The 24,697-nt window shown below is 41.3% G+C and overlaps 1 protein-coding gene across 5 annotated transcripts in view; it reads left to right on the top strand.

The window, feature by feature from the left end:
• pex7 (peroxisomal biogenesis factor 7) overlaps positions 1-24,697 on the top strand; it is a 77,282-nt gene that overhangs the window by 5,134 nt on the left and 47,451 nt on the right. For all 5 annotated transcript variants that reach the window (XM_041804436.1, XM_041804437.1, XM_041804434.1 and 2 more), the window contains exons 7-8: positions 21,545-21,651; positions 24,427-24,540. In XM_041804436.1, the coding sequence (XP_041660370.1) occupies positions 21,545-21,651; positions 24,427-24,540 (221 nt within the window). The remainder of the gene's footprint in view (positions 1-21,544; positions 21,652-24,426; positions 24,541-24,697) is intronic.

The following is a 24,697-nucleotide window of genomic DNA, read 5'->3' on the forward strand; positions in this document are numbered from 1 at the left end:
AAGCGTGAAGGGCTGTAAAATCTCCTGGTAGACGGCTGACGGCATGGACTCTGGACCGGATAAAGACCAGTGGACCAACAGTTACCCCAAACTGTGGAGACTGGAAACACTGGACTTCAAGACCTGACATAATCTGGACCTCTCTGATCCTCCTCCAGACTCTTAGACCTGGATTTACAAATGAAAACAGGACTTTGGACCACTGAGACTACAACGGTCCAGTTCTTCCTGTCCCTAGTCCAGGTGAGACTTTGATGCAGCTGAGGTTCAGGATTGGCTCCACAGTAAGAACACCACACTTGTAGTCCACTTCCTTGGCCTGTCCGTGTGGTGGATCTTGATACTCTGACTCCAGTCTCAGTCCAGTCCTTTGGCTCCCCTAAGTCCTTGAATCTGCTTTGATACAGCCTCTGAGAACAGCCTGGCTTACCCTCCTCATGGAGGATGTCAGTGATGTTCCTCTGGTCCGTAGTCCAGTCAGCAGCGTTTTCAGTTTGTTAAGTTGCATCCTTGTGAAATAAAGATAAAAGCAACTGTTAGTTCACATGCCCACTATTATCTAATAAAAACAATTTTACAGCATTTTAACTTTGTCCAAGTTGCATCTTTGTGAAATAAACAAAGATAAATGCAACTGTTAAATTAGTATATATCCTGTGTATATCAATGTTCTTTTTTCATATATCAGCCATTATATTGGTTATCGGCAAATATATTGGATATCGGCTTTTTTTAGCCCCCAGTATCGGCATCGGCATCGGCCCCAAAAATCCCATGTCAGTCGGGCTCTAGAATGGATAAAGTTTAACTTTTTGAAGTAAATCACAGGAAAAATGAGTTTTGACTTGATATTCAAACTTTCTGAGTTGCACGTATTTATTATCATAATTATAATTTATTACATTAATCCTCCTTGAGCTCAGTGCTGAGCAGCATTTAGCAAAGTTATAGTGGAGGGGAAAAAGTCAGTACTGATGCTGAGCAGCCGTCTGCTGCAGCTGTGTCGGGGTTGTGTGGAGCGATGGAGATGCTGAAGTGATGGATTTAGAGGCAGGGAAGAAAAGAAGTGTTTTTATTTCACAGTTTGCAGGATTTTGATCTGAACTGCTCATTGCTGCAGGCTCTGACCTGCCGTTTTATTGTCTCCCCACTAGGTGGCAGTGCAGCTTTATTACTGTGTAGCTGCACCAGCGTGTCCCATCATATTGTAGGGATTCTGCTTCAGGACGTTCAGATGCAGCTTCTGTTTAGTGCATTAAAATTCAAGCTGAATGTCCCACAGGAAGATGGAGTTAAAATACTCACTTGGTTCTCTGTATGTTTGTGTTTTTACGGTTCAGACAGGATGTTGATGAAGCAGAAGAGGAAGTGGAGAGGTGAAACACAGAGGCTCTGTCAGATGGCTTGCCATCTGTTTTGGAAGCATTGTTTTTCTTAGAAAATATCTCCTTCTGTTTTAATTTAACAGTCAGATATCTTGGTAGTTGTGATTATTTCCACTGGAAAATGCACCGAGTGTGTTTTTCTGCAGCATTCTGTTAATCACTTCACCTACCCTGCAGCAGCTGTTAGACATTAAAAAATAACTTCATGCAAAGATCACACCACCACACAGATGCAAGAAAATATTACACGTAAACATGGGACATTTCCAGTTAAATCTGAAGCTATTTTATCTGTAGACTGTGGGATTCTGGGTGTTTTTAAGCTGAACTGATGCACCATGCTTCTTCAGACTAGAGTCCTGCGCGGAACTCTTAATCTCACTCCTGCTGGATTTCTGACCATTACCACCCACTCCCCCAGCAAAAGTGTCTGATAATCCATGTAAAATATTCAGAATAACAGAAAGTGTGTTTAATATTGATATGTTCACATAAGTACCAGCCTGATGAAGGTTCCTCTCTGAATGAAGGAACCCTGAAAAACATCCTTATCATGCTACCGGTGTTGAAGGGCTAGGGTTATGCTGGAGGTGGCTAACCCTCCTGTTCAGGGTTGGAGGGACTTTCAGTGATACAGGCCTTATTAAGAAATAAAAGCGGCTGGTTGATGGCGATGCTGCAGCTCCTCACTCTCTATCGAGGATGTGAGATCTAGAAATGAGCTTCATTCAGAACAATGAAGTCAATCAGTTTTCCCCTGGAGGAGGTGCTGGCTATATCTTATCTGTGGTGTGGGAGCTAACGATGATAACTTTATCAGAGGGTGGAGCGGAGCGGGCGATCCTGCTCAGATCGGAGAAATGTGCTGCAGCTGTCTGTGGTTCAGGATGTAAAGAGCGCTAACAGGTCGGTTAATGACTTTGGCTTAATTGGTTTGTGAGAGCGAGCGGAAATCTGTGATGAGATTTTAGAAGCAGGAGGAGGTTAAGCTCCTGTTGCTGAGGGGAGTTTACTGGGGGTTCAACAGTGTGACCTGTAAGGTTTCATCTTCATACTGTAGGGTGTGTGGACGGTCCTGTTAGCTGGAAACATTCAGAACTAGGGCGGTCAGATGATTAAGGATTAAAACCAGATTAATCTCTGGATTTCGTTAGATATTCAAAATTGAAATTAAAGTATTTTTCATTTTATAACAGTCCATATTGACAATGTTTCATGAATTTCTCCCACTGTGTTTGATAGTGAATCAAATGAACAGTCATGGATGAAAGTATGAAAAATTTTGTCTTTTTTCTTTGGATTTTTTGTGTTGTTCCAATGCACATGAAGGAAATACACACATGTATACCAAAAACATTTGTAATTGCAACAATTTTTGGGAGAAATGGTGTATTTTCTGGAAAAATTCCAGGGGTGCCAATGCTTTGGTCCATGACTGTATATTTAATGGTGTTTGAGCCAATCTTTCTCTATCTGCTGTCCTTTAGATAGAGGAATAAAATCCCCCCTAAAAAGTTCAGAAAGAATATCACAAGATAATTTGTAGTTCCATCACAGAGAGAAAAGACGCAGATCTTTGGATCTGAAGCGTATTGATTCATCACAAACTCTCTTTGTAAACGCTCTTTGTTAGCTTAAACTTGTTAAAAACATCTGAATAATCACACTTGAGATCAGCCTGAAAGGGACTCTGCTAAAATAAAACATAACAACAATTATTTCATCAAAAACGAGCGACATCTGGACAATAAAAAAGATTAAGAATGATTCAAAGTAATTGATTATCAGAATAATCAGCTGAAGTGTGTGTTGTGTTCAGAGCAGAGAAACAGATCAGATTAAGGCTGCAGTGAAGCTCTGGAGCTCTGCTAAATGATTTACTGACGTCTGTGATGGAACAGTCAGTGTGGACAGGCCGTCCATGTTCAGCACTTACAGCTCTTTATCACCATGTTCACATCTGATCTGATGCATTAACCTGACAACAGACCAGTGAAAACAGCTGTCAGAGGAAACTCTGTGAACCAAACAGCAGAAACGCTCTGTTATATCACTGCTGGTTCAACAATCCATGCCTTAAGACAGAAGAATACACATTCTAAAATCAGACTGCTGTTTTTCTTTTTCATGTCAGTTCAGACATTTCCTATGGACTCTGAACACATCACCAACGCTGGTAGATCTTTGTTGTGTAAAACTCAAGGACTGACTAAGTCAGAGTTTACTCGCCAGGTGTCTGGGTCTTTTGAATGTATCACTTCTCTTTCTACACCCAGAGCCTCTGTAAACCAGATAATGATGATTTTTTAATAGTTATAATCTTAGAAACAGCTATGATTACACTCAGATGTGGAAAGAGAACATAAAGATGCGGGGCTCTAATGTACTCCCAATGTGAAGTGTTTAAGGTTGAGGTCAGGGACCTGTGTGGACCAGTCCAGTTCTTCCTCTGAACTCCTCAAACCATGTCTTTCTAGTCCTTCTTTGTGCTCTGGGGCACAGCCATGTTGGAATAGAAGAGTCTTCCTCAAACTGATGCCACACAGTTGGAAGCATAGCGTTGTCCAGATTGTCTGCTGAAGCATTAACCCATAAGAGCCCACACCCATTTCCCCTCATAGCAAAATTATGGCGGGACATTACACAGACTCAGTAGACCATGTTCAACACATTCTGACTTAAAAAAATACACCTATCTCTGTCAGTTAATGTCACGTTTGGCTTTTCTGGTTGATCCGTTTACATCTATTATTGGAAAATTCATTTACTTTCCAGTCTTGATTGCAAAGTGGCGTAATTTTACCTTTAATTTATATTTATACAGCATAAGTCAAAATCAATAAGATTTAACGACAAAAGTCCCGGTGCATGGGCCGTCCACAGTCATGATTTATTGATGGCATCACTGCACATGTGCTGGATCAGGGGCGTAGCTGAGGATTTTGGGCCCCTAGAGAGAATATTACACAGGGACCCCTTAACCGGCTAGCCAAGCAATAAATGTTGCATCATTTTTACAAATATCCATGCATTTAAATGATTTTCTTAACCATAATTTACAGATTTATGAGCAATATATTTACTTTGGTTAGATTAAATTTACTTGCATTATTTTGCAGCACTGGACTATACCATTTAGACATTTTTAAGGGAGGGGCAGGGCCCCCCAGTATTTCATTTCTGTCTAATTGATACAGAAATTTCAGTCTGTTGACCATTTCATGGAGTTGCCTTTAATTCAGTTGTGACCATAATAACTTCCCAAGGGCCCCTCCCTACAGTGGGCCCAGGTAATCGGTACCCTTTTTACCCCCTGTGCTACGCCCGTGGCTGGATCGGTGAAAGAGGGGCTTTTTAACCCCTTTTCACCACTTTTTCACTTTATTTATGCCACTTTTTCCTACTCTATGCCCATTTTTTTCTACTTTTAATTCACCTTTGGACCCTATTTTCCTACTTTAGCTAGCCAATTTTTGCAACTTTTTCTCCACTCTATACCCTGTTTGCCACTTTTGAACAGCTTTTCACCATTTTCCAACCATTTTGGCACCCTTTTTGCATTTCTGTAACCCATTTTTGCCTATTCAAAAAAAATTCTGCAACTGTATTTTACTTTCGGCCATTTTTCCCACTTTGAACTCATTTTTGCCAGTTTTTGACAAGTTTTTTTTACAAGTTTAATCTGGCTTTTTTTTAACCAATTTTTGCCTCTTCAACCTATTTTTGTCATTTAACCAATTTTCACAATTTTCCTCACGTTTTTATCTTGTTGCATTGCTATAATGTTTTTTTGCCATATTAGTCCCGTTGTTGCCTCTTTTAAACCATTTCCACCACTGCTTTCACAAGTTATGCATTTTTTTCTACACCTATTTCATTTTTTCTGCTCTTAAATTATTTGGCCAATCACATGACCCCATCAGAATGATCAGTGTGTTTCAATCAGGGACTTAATTCGTTTAAGTCAAGAATAAAGCTATAAAAGGTCTCTTACAGCAGTGGTTCTCAACCTTGGGGTCAGGACCCCATTGGGGGTCGTGAGACACTAAGAGGGGGTCTGCAGTTGCCCCAATAAAACAAAAATATTTTTAAATTACACTGTTTCCAATTCACACCAATTTTGTAAATTTTTTTTACCCCTTTCCATCTTTTTTCCCACCAATTTTAACACAAATTTATCATTTAACACCTATTTTGTCCGTTTTAAACTCTTTCCACCACTTTTTTGTCTGTTTTTGCCACTTCTAAACAAAATTCTTGCCATCAAGCCCAATGTTGCCTCTGTTGACCCATTACTGCTACTTTTAACCCCTTTCAAGCACTTTTTACACCCAATTTTCCCCATTTTAACCCCATTTAACCATTTGATATGCCCATTTTTGCTAGTTTGACCAATTTCTGCCAATTTAAAGTAATTTCAGCCACATTTTAACTCCTTGTTACTTCTTTTTATGCCCATTTTAACCAATTTTTGCCCATTTTTGCCATTTTTATTCAAGTGTTGCCAGTTCTAAACCGTATCTGCTACTTTTAAAATCCAAGATTTACATTTTTAAGAAGGCAATTTACTACACAAAAAAGATATTTTTTTCTTTAATAAGAGTGGTTATTTTTCAGGCTATAAATGAAATATGGATTCACGGCTTAACTAATTTGACCATGATTCTGGGGACCTCCATGGACAACCAGTTTGGCTGGGCGCCACAAGGCTCTCATTTATCCCTTTATGGACGGCCTTGTCTGCACATCACTATTCTTCATTGTGCACGGCGGTGGTCGACCACCTTCAGGTACAGTGGGGTTCCCCACTGGCACCCCACCGGATCTCTGGCACCTTTATTTCAGGGGTCGCGGGCTGAAAAGGTTGAGAACCCCTGTCTTATAGGACAGTTAAAGGTCATGTGACACCTGTGACCTGTCAAGGATTACAGATGTTTGAGACTGTGTGGATATGTGAGGATTTATACACCTGTGGGTCTGACTGAAACACCGTAGTGTATCTTTAGTTGCAGAGCTGGTGAGTTTATGCAGCTACAGAGTTTACACCTGCTTCTTGGACTCATCATGGACTTAAAACAAGGGAATCTTGAGTTAAAACTCACCTTTGTTTAAGCAGCGCCAGGCTCAAGACGACCCGAGCTGATCCAGTGCAGCACACAGCTGGTGCTGCAGCCCCGGACAGGCCAACAGAGAGTTATAAACCTGCCTGCTTGTTATGCTTGAGTGAAACAGGCTGATGACTGTCACATATCCCTCTGCTAAGCCATGGTTAGGCATGCATTTAAACCAGTGTTACACAACCCTGCTCAACCAAAGAGTCAAACTGATGAAGAACGCCTTTGAAAGAGCCACAATCTAAATGGTGGCAAAAATGGGTTAAAGTGGCAATAAGAATTAGAGCAGTGGTTCTCAACCTTGGGGTCGTGAGACATTAAGAGGGGATCCCTTAAAAAAACCAAGAATATTTTTAGAATTTCACTGTTGTCACTTTACACCAGTTTTGCCAAATTTTAACCAGTTTTTATCATTTTTTCCTCGAATTTTAACACATTTTTGCCATTCAAACCCTTTCCACCACTTTTTTCTGCCTGTTTTTGCCACTTCTAAAACAATTCTTGCCACATAAGCCTAATATTACCTGTTTTGACCCATAATTGCCACTATAAATCCCATTCTACCACTTTTTAAGCCCAATTTTTCCCATTTTAACCACATTTCACTGTCTGGTATGCCCATTTTTGCCAGTTTGACCAATTTCTGCCAATTTTTTCTTTCTCAGTTAGCACTATTTTGCCAGTTTCTATTGATTTTCTTCCTAATTCACCAGATTTCCATCAATTTTTGCCAATTTAAAGCCATTTCAGCCACTTTTTAATTCCTTGTACCACTATTTATGCCCATTTTTGCTTATGTTTTGCCACTTCTAGCCATTTCTGATACTTTTAGGATCCAACTTCACCACCTTTTCCACCATTTTTGCGATTATTAACCCCTTTTTTTCTATTTTTAACCCATTTTAATTCTTTTTTTTTTTTTAACAAAATATATTTACTTTTTTAAGAAGGCTATATACTACACAAATGTTTTAAAAAAGAGATTTATTTAATTGATGAGGCTTGTTCTTTTTCAGGTTAAATATAAAATTACATATATCACAGCTTAACTTTACAGTAGACCATGATTTTGCTGACCTCCATGGGCCCCCAGTTTGGCTGGGCCCCAGAAAGCTCTCCTCTTTGTCCCCCCTTATGGGCAGCCTTGTCTCCACATAACTATCCTTGAATATGCATGACTGTGTTCAGCCACCCTCAGGTACAGGTACAGTGGGGGTCCCTGGTCTCTGGAACCTTTATTTTGGGGGTCACGGGCCGAAAAGGTTGAGAACCTCTGAATTAGAGAAAGGTGGCAAAAATGGTCAAAAATTAGTGGAAAAATTAGTGAAAAAGTGGCAAAATAGGCATACAATAGACAAAACTGAATGAAAAGTGACAAAATGGGTGCAAAGTCACCAAAAATTGAGTTAAAGGTGGTCAAAAATTGGTATAAATGAGGCAAAAAATGAGTAAAAGTGATTAAAATGGGCAAAAAAGCAGCAAAAAGGTGGGAACGTAGGGGAAAGTAGCATTTAATGGCAGAAGGCCATTGAGGAATAATATTTCAGATGAAGACATACAAGAGCCACAAATCATCACAGAAAGAGCCACATGTAGCTCAAGAGCCATGCGTTGAGTCTCAGTGATTTAAACCAAACATGTTACCGGTTATACCGCTGCTTTACCTCTGATTTTTGTTTTCAGGACTAAAAGAATATGAGTATTAGTCATTCATGAGACAGATAGCCAATATTCAAAACCGATCAGTGCAGATAATTAAAGCCACGGACACAGACCAGCATCCTGGCTGGATTTAAGCAGACCTGGTCTGAGCAGAGCCTGATAGTGAGCACAGAGCTGTTTATATTTGAGCTGCCTGGTTGATGTTGTTTCCCTGCAGCAGCCTGAGGGGAAGGTGAGGAGCTCCTCTTTGCTTTCTGACCTGCAGAACAAATCACCCTCTGTGTTTATCTCTCTGTGTTTCTGCAGCTTCAGTACTCAGCAATTAAAGTGCAGCCGGTCCACTCCTATATCTTCCTTTTGTTCCTCTGCTGCTGCTTTCTTCCTTCTGTTTTCTGCTCTTATTTTACTTTTCTTTCCCCTGAAGGCTCTGACTTTAATTCAACTTAGTGCAGCACCCTGCTATCAGATAACCTGTTATAGGACCCTCCACTAAAAGTCAAGCTATCAGCTCAGTTTTTAAGATGCTTGTTTTTTGAATGGGGTTTGGTTAAACTTTTTCTGATGTGACTTCAGGAGACTCTGCATGATTTTAGGCTTATGTAGCAAGAAAATATGAAACATTTGGATCTTGGAGGCACTTCACCACAGTAAATGCCACCCCTTACCAATGCTCACAAGCAGAATCAGTTGCAGTGGGCCCAGAAATACATGAAGACTCATTTTTTGTTTACTGGTGAGTGCTGTGCAACCCTGGATGGTCCAGATGGAGGAGTAGTGGATGGTTGGTGGATGGCCACCATGTCCCAACAAGGCTGTGACGTCAGCAAGGAGGGGGCGGAGTCATGTTCTGGGCCTGAATCATGAGGAGAGAGCTGGTAGACCCCTTAGGGTCCCTGAAGGTGTAAAAATGACCTCGGCAAAGTATATAGAGCAGTGTTACTCAGCCCTGCTCTACCAAAGACCTAAGCTGTTGAAAATACCTTTGCAAGAGCCACAATCTAAATGGTGAATGTGGCAAAACCATCTTGAAGTATCAATACATAAAAGTTAAAGGTAGCAAAAATGGTCAAAAAGTAGCAAAAAGTTGTGAAAATAGGGAGAAAAGGTGGAAAAAATGGTCAGAAAGTACCGAAAAATGGGTAAGAAGTGACAAAAAATGAGTAAAAACCGACTGAAATGGGCAAAAAAATAGGAAACAAGTGGGATGTAATGGCAACCCTAACCCTAAAAAAATGATGAATACGGGAAAAAATGGGAAAAAGGTGGCATTAAGAAGTGGCAAAAAATTTGGGGAAAAAGAAAACAAATGGTATTTAATGCCAAAGGGTTACTTGCTAAGACTAAAAGTGGCAAAAATTGTTAATAAGGGCAAACATGGGATAAATGTGGCAAAAATTGGGGGAAAATGTCAAAAAGAAGTTGCAAAACTAGGCAAGAATAGGAAAAAGGGGGATTTAATGGCAAAATGTAGCTTAAATGGGTAACAAGTGGCAAAAAATGGTGAAAAATGGGAAAAAGTGGCATAAAGAAAGGGCAAAAATTTTGGAAAAAAGCAAACAACTGGTATTTAATGGTAAAGCGTTACTTATTAAGACCAAAAGTGGCAAAAATTGTGAAAATAAGGGCAAACATGGGATAAATGAGGCAAAAATCAGGAAAAAGTGTCAAAAGAATTTGCAAAACTGGGCAAAAATAGGAAAAAAGGGGCATTTAACGGCAAAAGGTGGCATAAAAGGGCAAAAAATGGTGAAAAAATTGTAAAAAAAAGGCAAAAATGGGTAAAAAGTGGCATAAAGAAAGGGCAAAAATTTGGGAAAAAAGAAAACAACTGGTATTTAATGGCAAAGTGTTACTTATTAAGACTAAAAGTGGCAAAAAATTGTTAAAATAAGGGCAAACATGGGATAAATGAGGCAAAAATTGGGAAAAGTGTCAAAAAAAAGCTGCAAAAATGGGCAAGAATAGGAAAAAAGGGGCATTTAATGGCAAAATGTAGCTAAAATAGGTGAACAGTGACAAAAATGGCAAAAACATTTCTTTTTTAAGGTTTTCTGGGGGATAATGTTTTTGTCTATGTAAAGCACTTTGAATTACATGTTATGTATGAAAAGTGCTTTATAAATAAATAAAGTTTGATAATATTTAAAATTAAGACACAACAGAGCTACACGTTGAGTATTACTGATCTGGAGTTTCTGACTGACCACTTTCTTCCATGGTACAAAAAGAAGAACCGTGCCTTCTGTAGCAAAATGATCTTCTATGGCAATGCTCCATCTCATGCTGCAAAGAATCCCTCTGTGTCATTGGCTGCTATGGGCATGAAAGGAGAGAAACTCATGGTGTGGCCCCCATCCTCCCCTGACCTTTAACCCTACTGAGAACCTTTGGCTGTCATTTGCATTGAATATTTAGGAAAGTCAGAGAAAAATGTCATTTTCATAATAGCTTGGTGAAGTGCTGGATGAATGATTCAGATTCTACGTCTCATCCAAATCAAACACATAAATCTAGAGCATCTCTGTGTGTATTTGTGTTATAATAAATCTAATTCAACTAATGAGCTTTTACTGCCTGGTAAACACACAGCGTCACACATAAAGCTGGACATGAGTGTGATCATAAATCAAATGTCAGGGGAATTACATTGAACATATCTCTTTATGCTGCTGCGTGGGCGATAGCTGAGATAAAGAATGATGTTTAGGCCGCTCTCATTAACATGAAATGTCAAGAACACTTCAGGGATTTTCCTCTTTGCATAGACGTCCTCTCTGACTGCAAACTTCTCTTGTTTTTGCGTCTCCTGACGGCTGCACAATCAACAAAATTCACACCCAAAGAGAAAGCAGCCCTGTGTTAATGTCCCAGCTCGGTGCAGCTGCAGGCATCCTCACAGCTGAGATGACAATCAATAGAGGAAAAAAGAGAGACCGAAACCTTCCTGTAAAAACAGATGCTCGTGCTGTTTTTTTATCGGTGATGACCTGAGAAAGAACGACTTTAAACACCTCAGTCAGAGATTTATGAGCAAACATTCCAGCAGGAACCGAGTCCTAAACTCTTTTATTATAAGATGACCTCCAGCTCCTTGTCAAAGTGTTCATAGAGATGTTGGTCTTAGTCTGCTGGTCTCAGGACTCTACTTTCATGCATGGAGGCTGATGCTGGCTGAAAAGGTTGGCTGTAGTGGGTGGATGCACATGTATTCGTGTCTCATGGCTGGGGACCAGAGCGGGTCCTGCTGGTGTTGCTTTGCGTCCACTGACCAGCTGATCTGGAAAGGAAATCGACCTTTCACAAGTCTTTTTTTAAATTGTCCCTGCGCTGTGGTGTCAGCGTTCTCGGTGGAGCTGCCCTGTAATCCCACAGAGAGCTGTGCTTTAACTGAAACGATAAAAGTGGAGCTGGAGGAGCAGGGGGAGCTCTGAACCAGACGAAGGGTAGAAATAAATCCTACTGTTTGTCACAGATTCTGGTTCTGACTGCAGTGATGGAGTTTTTCTGTCTGTTGAACTCTGCAGGGATTTGTCCTTTAGTCTTGATAATGAGGAGAGATGTTTTCATCAGAAATCTAAATCCAGATGTTCTCTCTCTTACCTTGCTAGTGATGAGGCTGCAGCCTTGGGAACAGCATCTCCTGGGCCGAAGCTAAGATCATGGCGTTCAGGGACGCTGCGGATGCCGCCATTGAGTCTGAGTGTAAGGATGCTGAGAGCGTGGAAGTTGTGGAGCAGTCCATGTGTTTTGTCTTGGACTTGCTCATGGGGCGATGGCAGTGTGGCGCTGCCAGTGGACTTTGGCAGCCTTGTTTTACTCTGGTGGGTCCTACAGATCAGTGGTTCTCAGCCTTTTCAGCCCGCGACCCCCAAAATAAAGGTGCCAAAAACCGGGGACCCCTACTGAACCTGAAGGTGGTTCAACACAGCCATTCAAGAACAGTCATGTGCAGACAAGGTGGCACATAAGGGGGGGTAAAGGGGAGAGCTTTCTGGTGCCGAGCCAGACTGGGGGACCACGTAGGTCAGCAAAATCATGGTTCACGTTAAGCTGTGGTATCCATATCTTAAATTTAACCTGAATGATAACCACTCTTATCAATGAACAAAGCCTTCTTAAAAAATAAATCCCTTTTGTTAAAACCAGAATCAAAATGGGTTAAAAATGGCTAATGTAGGTTGATAAGGAGAAAAATAGTGGAAAAGGTAGTGAAATTGGATTTAAAAAGTAGCAGAAATGGGCTAGAAGTAGCAAAAATAAGCAAAAAGTGGTAACAATGAGTTTAAGTGGCAAAAACGGCATAGATAGTGGTAAAATGCGTTTAAAAAGTCGCTGAAATGGCTTTAAATTGGCAAAAATGGGTGGAAAATTTGGTGAGATGGGAGAAAAAATTGATATAAACAGGCACAGAAATGGATTAAACTGGCAAAATTGAGCATATCCAACAGTGAAATGTGGTTAAAATGAGCAAAATTGGGTGTAAAATTTGGTAAAAAAAAAGAAAAGAAAAGTGGTTAATAGAGTCAATAAAAGGTCAACACAGGCAACGCAAGTGATTAAAACTGGTTAAAATTTGGCAAATTGCCGTGTTACTGCCTTGTTGCTGCGCCAGATGCATTGTGGGGTTGCCAGCTATCCCTCTAAGGTGGAATGAGTCTGTGGTAACAGGAGGTTTCTTCATTTTTTCAATTTAAATTTAGGTAGTTATTTTCTTAATAATTTCAATTTACATCTAGGCGGTTGTACAATGAATATGGCATATTTGAGAAGACTTTTATTTTGAAAGTCCACATTAGATTGCCTTGTTACTGCACCAGATGCACCGGGCAACACCACAGTGCCTAAATGTAAATTGAAATAATTAAGCAAATAACTGCCTAAATTTAAATTGAAATAATAAGGAAACCTCCTGTTACCACAGACTCATTCCACCTCAGAGTGATGGCTGGTAATCCCACAATGCATCTGGCGCAGTAACAAGGCAATCTGACGTGAAATTTTAAAAATGTTCTTAGTATTCTTAGTATTTTTTAGGGCATCTGGAGACCCCCTCTCAGTGTCTTTTGACCGCCATTGCTGTCTTGACCCAAAAATGTGTTAAAATTGGAGGGAAAATTGATGAAAATGGGGTAAAATTAGTGTAAAGTGGCAACAGTGTCATTTAAAAAATATTCTTAGTTTTTAGGGAATCAGGGGACCCTCTCTCAGTGTCTCACGGCCCCCAATGGGGTCCCAACCCCAAGGTTGAGAACCATTGCTATAGATGAGTGGATGGACAGGGGATAATGAGCTGTCAAAATGAGCTAGCTAGCATTAGCATTAGGGTTGAGAATTGCTGCTTATCTCCCCATGGAGGCTTCCCCTCTGGTGGCATTTGGCAGCGAACACTAGAAGCTCCTGCTGCTGTCTTTGAAGGAGAGAGCCAATCAGAGACAGGGATACGGTTACAGCAGGGGGGGCAGATGGCGTCTCATTCTGATAAGCTTATCAGGGTTTCCCATGCTCCTCTCTGCCTCTCCTCCTCATGATTCTCCCCCCTGTTAATCTCACTCCGCTCTTTCCTCCCTGGAGTTTCTTGGGTGTCACACTGGATCCCCTCTTTCAGAAAGTCTGTCAAAGCTTCAATCTGCCCTCCAGATCTCCTCCTGAGTGCCAGCTCCTCTCAGCGCTGTGACAGATCAGAGCTCCAGTACAACCCAACTCTGTGCTTTACACATTTTTATTCAATGGTAATGCAAGACAAGTCTAAACTGAGCCAAAGAGTAAGGGGGAATTCCACCATTTTTACTCTTTTGACCCATGAGTTTTATAACTCACACTTACAAGAAGTGGGTGGCACAGTGGAGCAAGAAGGTTGCTGGTTCGCTTCCCTGTCAGGACCTTTCTGTGCAGAGTTTGCATGTTCTCCCCGTGCACACATGGGTTCTCTCTGAGTACTCCGGCTTCCTCCCACCACCAAAAACATGCTCATTTGGTTAATTGGTGACTCTAAATTGACCGTAGGTGTGAGTGTGAGCATGCCTGGTTGTCTCTCTCTGTATGTCAGCCCTGCGATTGATGGATGGATGGACTTACGAAAAGTTTTGGAGTCCCCAAAGTCCGGTTTGTTCCAACATCATGAGAGCTCAGTGCTCAGGCATGACGTTTGCCTTGGCACAGATGGAAGAGACGGGCTCCAGAGTGGTACGTCTGCTTAAACATGCTCACAAGCACGAGTACTCGACGTGCATGTGCATAAAAATGATCAAACTGTTCCCCACCACAATCATTTTAAAAAGTGGAGGATTCCAAGAGAGGGCATCTGAGCAAAACGAGTCAAAGTGAGTCAAATTAACAGAAAAAGCTGTGAGCTGTGAGCTATTAGCATAGGCTCCATTGACAACCTTGCAGGAAAAGATGACTGGAACTGGCTGTGTTTGGTGTTTTTGTGCTTCATTCAGCAATCAAAAATCTGAACTCAGTGAGTTTTCTGTTTTCACAAATTGAAGTACCATAAATCTCCATCACAGGATCAAATCTACCTGGTTGTAATGTGGATGTTTATGCATAAAGAATCTCCTGTGTCTGCTGACTTCTCCACTTTAACGTGGTTTTGGCAGAGCCGCGCTGAATAATCTCAGAATAATAGAACCCTGACTTCTGCAGCAGCATGCCGTTCCTCTGCCAGCTGGCCTGGCTCAAAGACAGGATCAGGCTGCGTGTCTTTGTGTATGCGTTCATGGCGGTCCTACTGTACAGGCTCGGGTTCTCAGAGATAAATCTGTGGAGGTGTCTGATCTCAGCTTCCATCAGCCGCTAAAACAATCATGTTATTCTCCATGAATGCAGCTCCAGCGGCTTGCTGTTGAACACATTTTTCTATGGTCACCCACACACTCGCCCTGATCACATTCAGCCTCGACTCTGGGGATTTTGAAACAAGAAGGAGACTTTTAAATGCAAATAGACGTACAGAAGGGGGGAGGAATCCCTCCACCCAGATAGGATTAGCTGGAAGAGATGCCACAGGCAACAGGAGCTAGAATCACACAGGTTAAAAGGACTTCTCTTTGACCACAGGAACTTTTCAGGATCTTTTAATCTGACCTTTATCAACTTATTAGATAATATTCTGTATTCTCTAAATCAGAGGTTCTAAACCTTTTCAGCCTGTGACCCCAAAATAAAGGTGTCAGAGACTGGGGACCCCACTGTACCTGAAGGTGGCTGGACACGCCATGCACATGCAAGAATAGTCATGTGGAGACAAGGCCGCCCATTATGGGGGAGAAATGGGAGAGCTTTCTGGGGCCCAGCCAAACTGGGGGCCAGCAAAATCATGGTCCATTATAACTTTAAGCTGCGGTATTTTATATTTAACATGAATAATAACCACTCTTACCAAAGAAACAAATTTGATTCATTTGTGCAAAAAGTAGCCCTCTTAAAAATGTAAATCCTTTTGTTAAAAACAGAAGCTAAAATGGGTTAATAATGGCGAATAATAATAACAATAATAATAATATCTTGAATTTATATAGCGCCTTTCAAGAAACCCAAGGATGCTTTACAAGAAACAGATAAGACATGGACAAACTGTGTGAGGGTAGGATGAGTGTGAGGGTGGTTTAGTGAAGACTGTAGGCTGTGGTGAACAGGTGGTGCTTGAGACGTTTTTTGAAAATGTCCAGAGATGGAGCGCTATGGATGTCTGCAGGAAGAGTGTTCCAGAGGGTGGGGGCTGCAGCACTGAAGGCTCTGTCTCCATAGGTTCAGAGTTTGGTTTTGGGCATGGAAAGTAGGCCAGTTCCTGAAGACTGAAGGTTGCGGGATGGTGTGTATGGATGGAGGAGATCAGAAAGGTACTGGGGAGCCAGAGCATGGAGAGATTTGTATGTGAGGAGGAGGACTTTGTAGTTGATACGGGACTTGATAGGGAGCCAGTGGAGGTGGATGAGGGTCAGAGTGATGTGTTGCCAGGGTCTAGTGCGGGTGAGAATTCTAGCTGCAGAGTTTTGGACGTACTGAAGCCTGTCCAGGGTTTTGCTCGGTGCCCTGGACAGGACTCCATTACAGCAGTCTAGACAGAAGGTTATAAAGGAATGGATGAGGGTTTCTGCCACAGGGTCTGGAAGTGATGGTCGGAGTCTGGAGATGTTCTTGAGATGATAGAAGGCAGATTTGGTGACAGACTTTATGTGGGACTGGAAGGAGAGGGTGGAGTCCAGGATGATGCCCAGGTTTCGGACCTCGGAGGACGGACAGATGGAGGTCCCGTCCACATGGAGCATGAGGTCTCCAACCTTCTGCAGCAGCACTTTCGGGGCCACCACCATGAGCTCTGTTTTATTGCTGTTGAGTTTGAGTTGGTTAGAGGTCATCCAGGCTTTGATGTCGTGGAGGCAGTTTACCAGGGAGTGGGGAGGGAGCTGAGTGGATGGTTTGGTGCTGAGATAGAGTTGGGTGTCATCTGCATAAGAGTGGAAGCTGAGACCGTGTTTGTGAATAATCTGTCCAAGGGGAAGCATGTAGATGGTGAAAAGGAGAGGTCCAAGAACAGAGCCTTGAGGCACGCCCTGGTTAACTGGGGCGGGGGATGAGTGAGAGGTGCCGATGGTAACAAACTGTTTTCTTTGTGAGAGATATGAGTGAAACCAGGAGAGAGCTGTACCAGTGATGCCAAGATGGTGAGATAGACGGTCAAAGAGAATGGTAAAAATGGTGGGAAAGGTGGTGAAATTGGATTTTAACAGTAGCAGAAATGGGTTGGAAATGCCAAAAATAGATTAAAGGTGCATAATAACAAAAAACAGGCAAAAATGGCAAAAGGGGATTCATAAGTGGTTAAAATGGTGTTAAAGTGGCTAAAATAGGTGCAAATCTTGTGAAATGGGATGAAAATTAATATAAACTGGCAAAAAAAGGGTTAGCTGAGGCATAAAAAGTCAGAAACTAGCAAAAATGGGCGTATCAAATCGTGAAATGTGGCTTTAAAAGTGGTAAAAGGGGTAAATAATGTGTCAGCAGAGCCAACAGTTGGCAGAGAGTGACAAGATTTGTTTAGAAGTGGCAAAAACAGGCAGAAAAAAAAATTAGGTGGAATTGGGTTTAAAATGGACAAAAATTGCAGAATTGTTTTCATTCAGCCACATTGGAGCGCCTGTTGAAGATCATGCCACAGCATCTCAGTCAGATTTAAGTCCAGACTTTGACAAGACCACTCCAAAACCTTCATTTAGCTTTTAGTCCATTCAGAGGTGGACTTGCTGGAGTGTTTGGGATCATGGTCCTGCTCCATAACCCAAGTGTGCTTGAGCTTGAGGTCATGAACTGATGGCCGGACATTCTCCTTTAGGATTTTCTACTAGAGAGCAGAATTCATGGTGCAGGTCCTGGTCCAGACCATCACACTACCACTACCATGTCTGACTGTTGGTTGTATGTTCTCCCATGATGCCATTGTTGTCCAGTCTCTTTCTGATTGTTGAATCATGAACTCTGACCTTAACTGAGTCAGTGAGGCCTGCAGGTCTTTAGATGTTGTTCTGGGTTCTTCTGGGACCTCCTGGATGAGTTGTCCATGCCCTTTTGGAGTCATGTTGGTAGGCCGGCCACTCCTGGGAGTCTCTAAGAGTCCAAATCCTGGTAGAGAGGGATTGGCTGTAATTTAACCTGAATGCCTCAAAGTCCTGCAGGTGTGACGGCCATGGAGAGATGGTAGACTGCAGCCAGTCACCATCTCTGCAGGACAAATGTAAATGTACACTGAATTTATGACATCATGTCTCCATCATCTTGTTTTCCAAACCAAAGTGATTCAAAAAATGTGGATTGTAAATGCTGTTTTAGTTCCCAAATAAAGACTTCAAGTTGAGTTTTCTGTTGGTTTTAAAATCAAAGTCAGAGGTTAAGAGCTCTGAGATGTTTTCCCTCTCTGCACCTGTCTGGATTAAGTCTACTATCAGGTGTGTGTTTGTGTCGTACATGTGCAGAATTTTAAACTTGTGTCACATCAGTAAGAAGCTTAAAGCAGCTCCATGTGGGAGAGCGCTGCATGTTTGTGTGCCGGTGTGTGCGTGCCGGTCAGAGTTGCTGATTCAGCAGAGATACCAGGTGTAATAGAGTGAGACCCTTTCACAGAAGTCAGCCTCTAATGCACTGCAGCACGCTCACGGTTCCTCGTACATTTACATGCAGAGTCAAAGACCCTTTCTGCTGCTGCTGCTGCAAGAACAAAATGTTAAACAGTTTAGATGTTGTAAAACGTGATACACACGCTCCCCCTCTCTCACACACTCACACCGTCTAGTTGGCATGTTTTCTGCTCAGAGAAGCTTCAGCGTCTGGCTGTTAGTGGGAATGTGGGAGGAAGAGGTGGGTCCACTAGACAACTGTACCACACTTCAACAATTTTCACCCACAAATGGGTTTTAAGTAGTGTTCTAGACCAGTTGTGGTCCAGATCTTGGCATTTGAGTACAGAGATGCACCGACGCTGATGCTGATGTCCAAAATTATCCATGACTGAGGCTGAACTAAATTACAAACAGCTGGTTTCAGGACATTACAAGCAAAAAAAACGTTAAAAGGACTTACTCTGATTTGCTATAAACACAAAAAATTGTTCAAAGTACAGCTACATCTCCAACAAAGTTGGTGCGCTGTTTAAAATGTAAATTAAAACAGAAGTCAATGACCAAAGCTCATTTAGCATGGACTGAGGAAAACACGGAAAACTGTTCTGTGGTCAGAGGAATCAAAGCTCAAGGAAACATGGAAAACTGGGATTAAAGAGGAAGTGAGGTGAGGAGAGCTGGTTTCCCTCTATGGTTGGAATTAACCCCTTAAAGCCTGTTGTATCATATTTGATACATACTTTTATGATACCTCTAACTAATCAATATGATCAATGAATTACTCAAAAAAAATTCTGAATACAATCTGATAAATGATAAAAACGCCCTCAAGTGGATTATCATTTACCAAAAACACCTAATGTATCAAATGACATACAAAAAATATGTATTTTAATTTTTATGGAAATTTGGATTCTATTGGATTTCAGTAGAAAGTGAAATAAACAGTTCAGTTCCAAAAAATGAGAATTTTCTGGCTATAATTTGTGTTTTCAGGCTTTAAAGGGTTAAAGAGGAGGTGACAGGAGATGTTGAACAGGAGCTGAGGATTAATCTGCTGGTAAACATAAGGTCGGGCCTCCTTTTATTCCAGATTTCTCTCCCACCACGCTCAGATTCCTAAATATTCCAGCCTGTTCTCCCCGGTGTTTGCCATGTAAAGACGTTAGGGGGTGTTGTTTTAGAAAAGCGGTTTCACAGTCTCAGACACATAATCCTATTAAGCTAATTTATTTGGTTAGCTGCTGCCAGAAACTTCCATTTTTCATCCTCGTTTTTTTGGATCGAACACAAGCGTCATTATTAAAGTTCCAATAAAGCCAAAAACAAAATCTTTAATTGGCTGAGGAAGAGTGACAGGGAGCAGACAGATGGGGCCTCATGAAATGAGGATGAAGTTTAATAATACGGGTTTTACTAGCAGTAGGGATGCCCTCATCATGTTTATTATAACCTGGACCAATCACCTGTGGGTACCAGTCAGATTCTAGACTGGAGCGTCGGCTGTGACAGACTGGGGGGGGGGGTGTGTGTGTGTGTGTGTGTGTGTGTCCTTTGCAGTACGATTCACCGGCAGATCGCGGCGCGGTCGCTGTATGTGGAAGTTGGAGGTAACTTTTCCCCTGGTTTATACTTTGATCAACACTTGGTAGAAAGTTTGAGCTCTTACTAAGACTTCTTTGACTGGAGGAGGATGACTGACCCGCAGTAGTGGCAGATGAGGCGAGATGAGGCGTCAAAGGTGCTGCAGCTCTACTTGATTCTCCACGCTGATGTGATTTAGGATTATTATTGGCTGCCAGTTCAGTTGTTTGATTGTTCATAATGACCTCAGAGTATGAACTACAGCTGATTAGAAGCATTAGTTTTAATCTACTGCTTACATTTTATTCCTGAAAACGGACTGATAATGACTGGTCCTGATCAGGCAGGCTGCTAATCTGGAGACACACGACACAACTCTCACAGTTTACAGAGATTGTAAAGACTGGGAGTCCTCACTAACAGACTGGTTTCAGATTTTTGTGTGACTGGGGATCACAGACTACAGGATATGAGACGTCCTGCAGGCCGGATAATGTTTTTTTGTGATGTTAGTATGACAAAGTCCGATGAATCACTAATGGAATAATTTTGAATATAAGTTATTCTATATATGCACGTACCATTTAACAAATGCTGCATGATAATACACAGTAATACACGGTTTTGGCAGTTTTTCAGTCACACTAACAGATTTTTGTGCTACCTAGCCATGCTGACTATCCCCATCCAGTGCAGACTGGTGCAGACTTTGCCCGACTGGGAATCATGGGTAAAATCTCGCCATGTGTTCTCAGCTTTAGTCTTGTTTGAGAATGTATTTTTCTCTGGTTTCTGCGTATTTCAGCTGGATTTTAAGAATCTTATTGAACAAAAGCATTACTACAGATGTCTCTCTGCCTCTCTTTAAGAGCCTTCACTCTGACTTTGGCATGAAGAGACTGGAAGGAGTCTGAAGAAACCTCTCAGCTCAGCTCACTGTGAAATGAATGAAGAGGAGGAGGGTTCAGCTTTATGAATGTCGCAGTGTGCTGGCAGACCCTCAACCTCTGCCCACAAACACACACACACACTCTGTTGGGTTAAAGCCATAATGAAGTGGTCCCTGAAATGAGTACCATGGTTCACCACAGAATAAGTTATACTGGGACACATCCACAGTAAAATAAACCCTGACGTCTGTAAAAACTCAAACACTGGCAGGCCTGTTCCCCTCTATTAACCTCTCTTTGTCTTTTTTCTGCCAGCGCTACATTTCTCTCTCCCTCTCATTTTTCTTATTTGTTCTCCTACATTACTCTCACTTTCCATTGTTTTCCTCTTTTATCATCAGATGTTGTCTTGATTCTTTCATAGACTTGAGGACTTTGGTCATTTCCGAACCTCTTTCCAAAGTGTAAAAATCATCGTCTCCATTTTTGATTGAGGATTTTTGTGATCAGAACCAGGATTTTCTTTAACAGGAATCAAAACTACAATGTGTGCATGTATTGGTTTACCCTGTTCTTAGCATGAAGGCGTCCAGAACTTTCTGATGTCCTTTAGCCACCAGTTGGGATCCACCCTGCATGTCATCAGTGTGTAGAAACACAGACATGGTTTCTGGTTCTCAGAGGATAAAAGCTTCCTCTGTCTCTCCTCTTCCCACTAAACCTGCAGCTCAGAGGTCACCAGTATGAGCCGAGCATGCTGGGTAATTCTTTGCTCTCTGTCTGTGCCTGTACAGGTGACGGGACGCTCAGAGTTTGGGATGTTAAGGCGGCTGCATGCCGATTGGCCATCCCAGCACACAAAGCAGAGATCCTCAGCTGTGATTGGTGCAAATATGACCAGGTAAACGCCCACCTTTTGGCTTTATTTTTTAATCTTCAAATAATTATGTTAGAATTAAAGATTGAAGGTTGATTAAAGACAGAGTCTGAGATAAAAAGCCATACATATGAGATTAAAGTAGGAATTCACAGATTAAAGCCAGAATTCTAAGGTTAATGTCAGAATTACCAGATTTAATATGTATTTTAGAATAAAGCCAGAATATTCAGGTTAAAGTCAGAATTCTCAGGTTAGTCAGAATTATCAGATTAAATTGAGATATTACATTAAAGTCAGGATTCTGAGATTAAAGTCAGGGTTATCTGATTAAAGTGAGGTCTTAGAGTGAAGTCTGAAATTTGAGATTAAAGTAAGATTTTTCAAATAAAAAGGAGTTCTTAGAGTAAAGTCAGAATTCTGAGATTAGAAACTGAATTCCTGGATTAGGAGGAATTCTGGGATTAAAGACAGAATTCTGAGATTAAATCTTCAATCTTTAGATTAAAACCAGAAATCGAAGATGAAATTAAGAAAACTGAGGTTAAAGCAAGACTTCTGAGATTTAAGACTTAATTCATAGATCAAGAGGTATTCTAGGATTAGAGCCAGGATTCTTCTATTTAAATCAGAATTCTGAGTAGGGCTGGGCAGTTAATCCAAAATTAGATTAAATCGCAATGTGGCCTGCTGCAATTTTCAGATCGCAGAAGGTGCAATATTTCTTTGACCTGAAATTTGAGTCAAAATACCAGTTTAAAACTTTTTGCAGCGAGATGTTATGCATAACATACCATACAGTCATTCAGGTGCCCTTTGTCTAAAATAGTCTACAAAAAATCCTGTCTTCTTCATTTTTGTACTTTTTACGTATTAAATATAAGAATGACAAAAACAAAAGAAGTTCAATGCAACAGTTCATATCCAATTTGACATACGATTCAAAATCAACAGAATTAGATATTTTTGAACAACTGTATAATAATTGCATATCAAATCGCAATTGTAATATTGGGTGGAAAAAATTGCAATTAGATTATTTTTCAAAATTGTTCAGCCCTAATTCTGAGATTAAAGCCAGAATTCTCAGATCAAATTCAGAATTTTCAGATTAAATTAAGAATTCTAAGGTTAAAGTCAGATTTCTGAGATTAAGTCAGAATTCTAAGGTTATTGCCAGAATTCAAAGATTGAAGAATTCTGAGATTAAAGTCAGAATCCTTGAATTTAAAACAAAGTTTAGAATTCTGACATTAAATTGAAATTACTGAGATTATAGCCAGAATCCTGAGATTAAAGACTGAATTCATAAATTAAATTTCGACTTCTGAGGGTATTCTGAGGGTCAGAGTTCTGTAACCTTTCAAAGCAGATGGATTCGCCCATTTCCATGTTACGCATTGGTGAATCCATCTCCCTCTTGGGCCCGGTTAGAAAGTGACAGGACCAATCAGCGATGAGGGGCAGTACTTTCCTGGCGCGGCAGAGTCGTGATGTAAGCAAGCAGTAACAAGAGGCCTGAGCAGTTATGGTGGAAGAGATTAGCGTGGATGCTGCTAAAGCGCCAGTTTTATCAGAACTTGACGAAATTTCTTTGTTAAAAGAACAAAGAACAGCAGTGAGTTGTTTTCTTTTCAAAAACGACAAAAGTTGTGTACTGACATGTCTACAGTCGCCATGGTTCACGTTATTCCGCCGTAGCTTGGCACACGCACCTCGGTCGCGACTACGTCACGTGTTTTGTTGCGCTGTTTGGCCCATAAAGATGTGACAGACAGAACGTTCATCCAATCACACTCCGGGTTTTTTTCAAAGGCTCTGCCCTCTCCCACACTCTTAGTATTGAAGGTTTCACACATCCATCTGGTGTGCAAGGTTAAGAATTCTGAGATTAAAATCAGAATGATGAAATTATATCCAGAATTCTGAGATTAAAGACTGAATTCATAGATCAGGAGGAATTCCGAGATTAAAGCTACAATCCTTTCCCACAATTCCCACATAAAGCTTCTGCGCTGTCATCTACTGGTGAATTGTACTGCGGAGCAAATGGCTCGCTCTCTGGTTCTTTCAAAATACATCACAATGCACAGACTTCTGATCGTAAACCATCATCATATCAATGTTACGTCTCATCCTGCAGCAAGAGCAAAGGGTCACCGGGAGGTCTGAGGGTCACAGACCTAGTGGATGATAAATTAACCCCAGAAGGTAAAATAGTCCACTGTTGACATACAATTCCTGTGGAACTTGCTTCTACCATGAGCTCTGCCCTCAGATCCATGCTGCGTGCCGCGGCGCAGCACCTTCGACACGCTTCCAGTTGGCGAGGTCGCTCACCTTCGATCGGAGCAAAACCGTGGTGCTGCGATCTATGTGGAAACTGCGGTCAGATTAAAGCCGGAATTCTGACTGAAAAAAAGTCAAAAAGATGTTAAAACCATATTTTTATAATGAAAGTTAGAATTTGGGATTACAGGTGGAACTCATCCTGGCAATTTCAGAATTATGAGATTAAAACCAGAATTATGTGATTGAAGTCAAAATTTTGAGATTAAAGTCAGAATTCTGACTTTCAGATTTAGGATTCCTACGTCTTTCTTAGATTTGGAGAAAAAAAAAAAAAAAATTTTGTGCACAACAGAAAAAAAGGTTTGTTTGTTCCAGTTCTGTTATGTTGGAATGAATTTATCCTAAGATGTTTTTTTGTTATTAAAGCCTTGAAATGATCCTACAGAATATAAAGCATGTGTTCCTTAAAATAAATGGACTTATTTAGAGACGTCGTTGTGTCTGCAGAATATCGTGGCCACAGGCTCCGTGGACTGCAGCGTGTGTATTTGGGACCTCAGGAACGCCCGGCAGCCTGTCACTCAGTTACGAGGCCACACCTACGCCATCCGCAGAGTAAAGGTAAGCACACACAGACACACAAACGCGTAAACACGGCTTGGCTCCACATGTGTTATCAAACTGTCGGGTTTTGGTGAGCACAGCTCGCTGCATCGGTTCTCTGTTTTGGCAGAGATTCACTGCAGGGCCTGACAGCATCAAAACACCCACTGAAATG

Source organism: Cheilinus undulatus, linkage group 14 (genome assembly GCF_018320785.1).
Source record: "Cheilinus undulatus linkage group 14, ASM1832078v1, whole genome shotgun sequence".
Taxonomy (NCBI): Eukaryota; Metazoa; Chordata; class Actinopteri; order Labriformes; family Labridae; genus Cheilinus; species Cheilinus undulatus.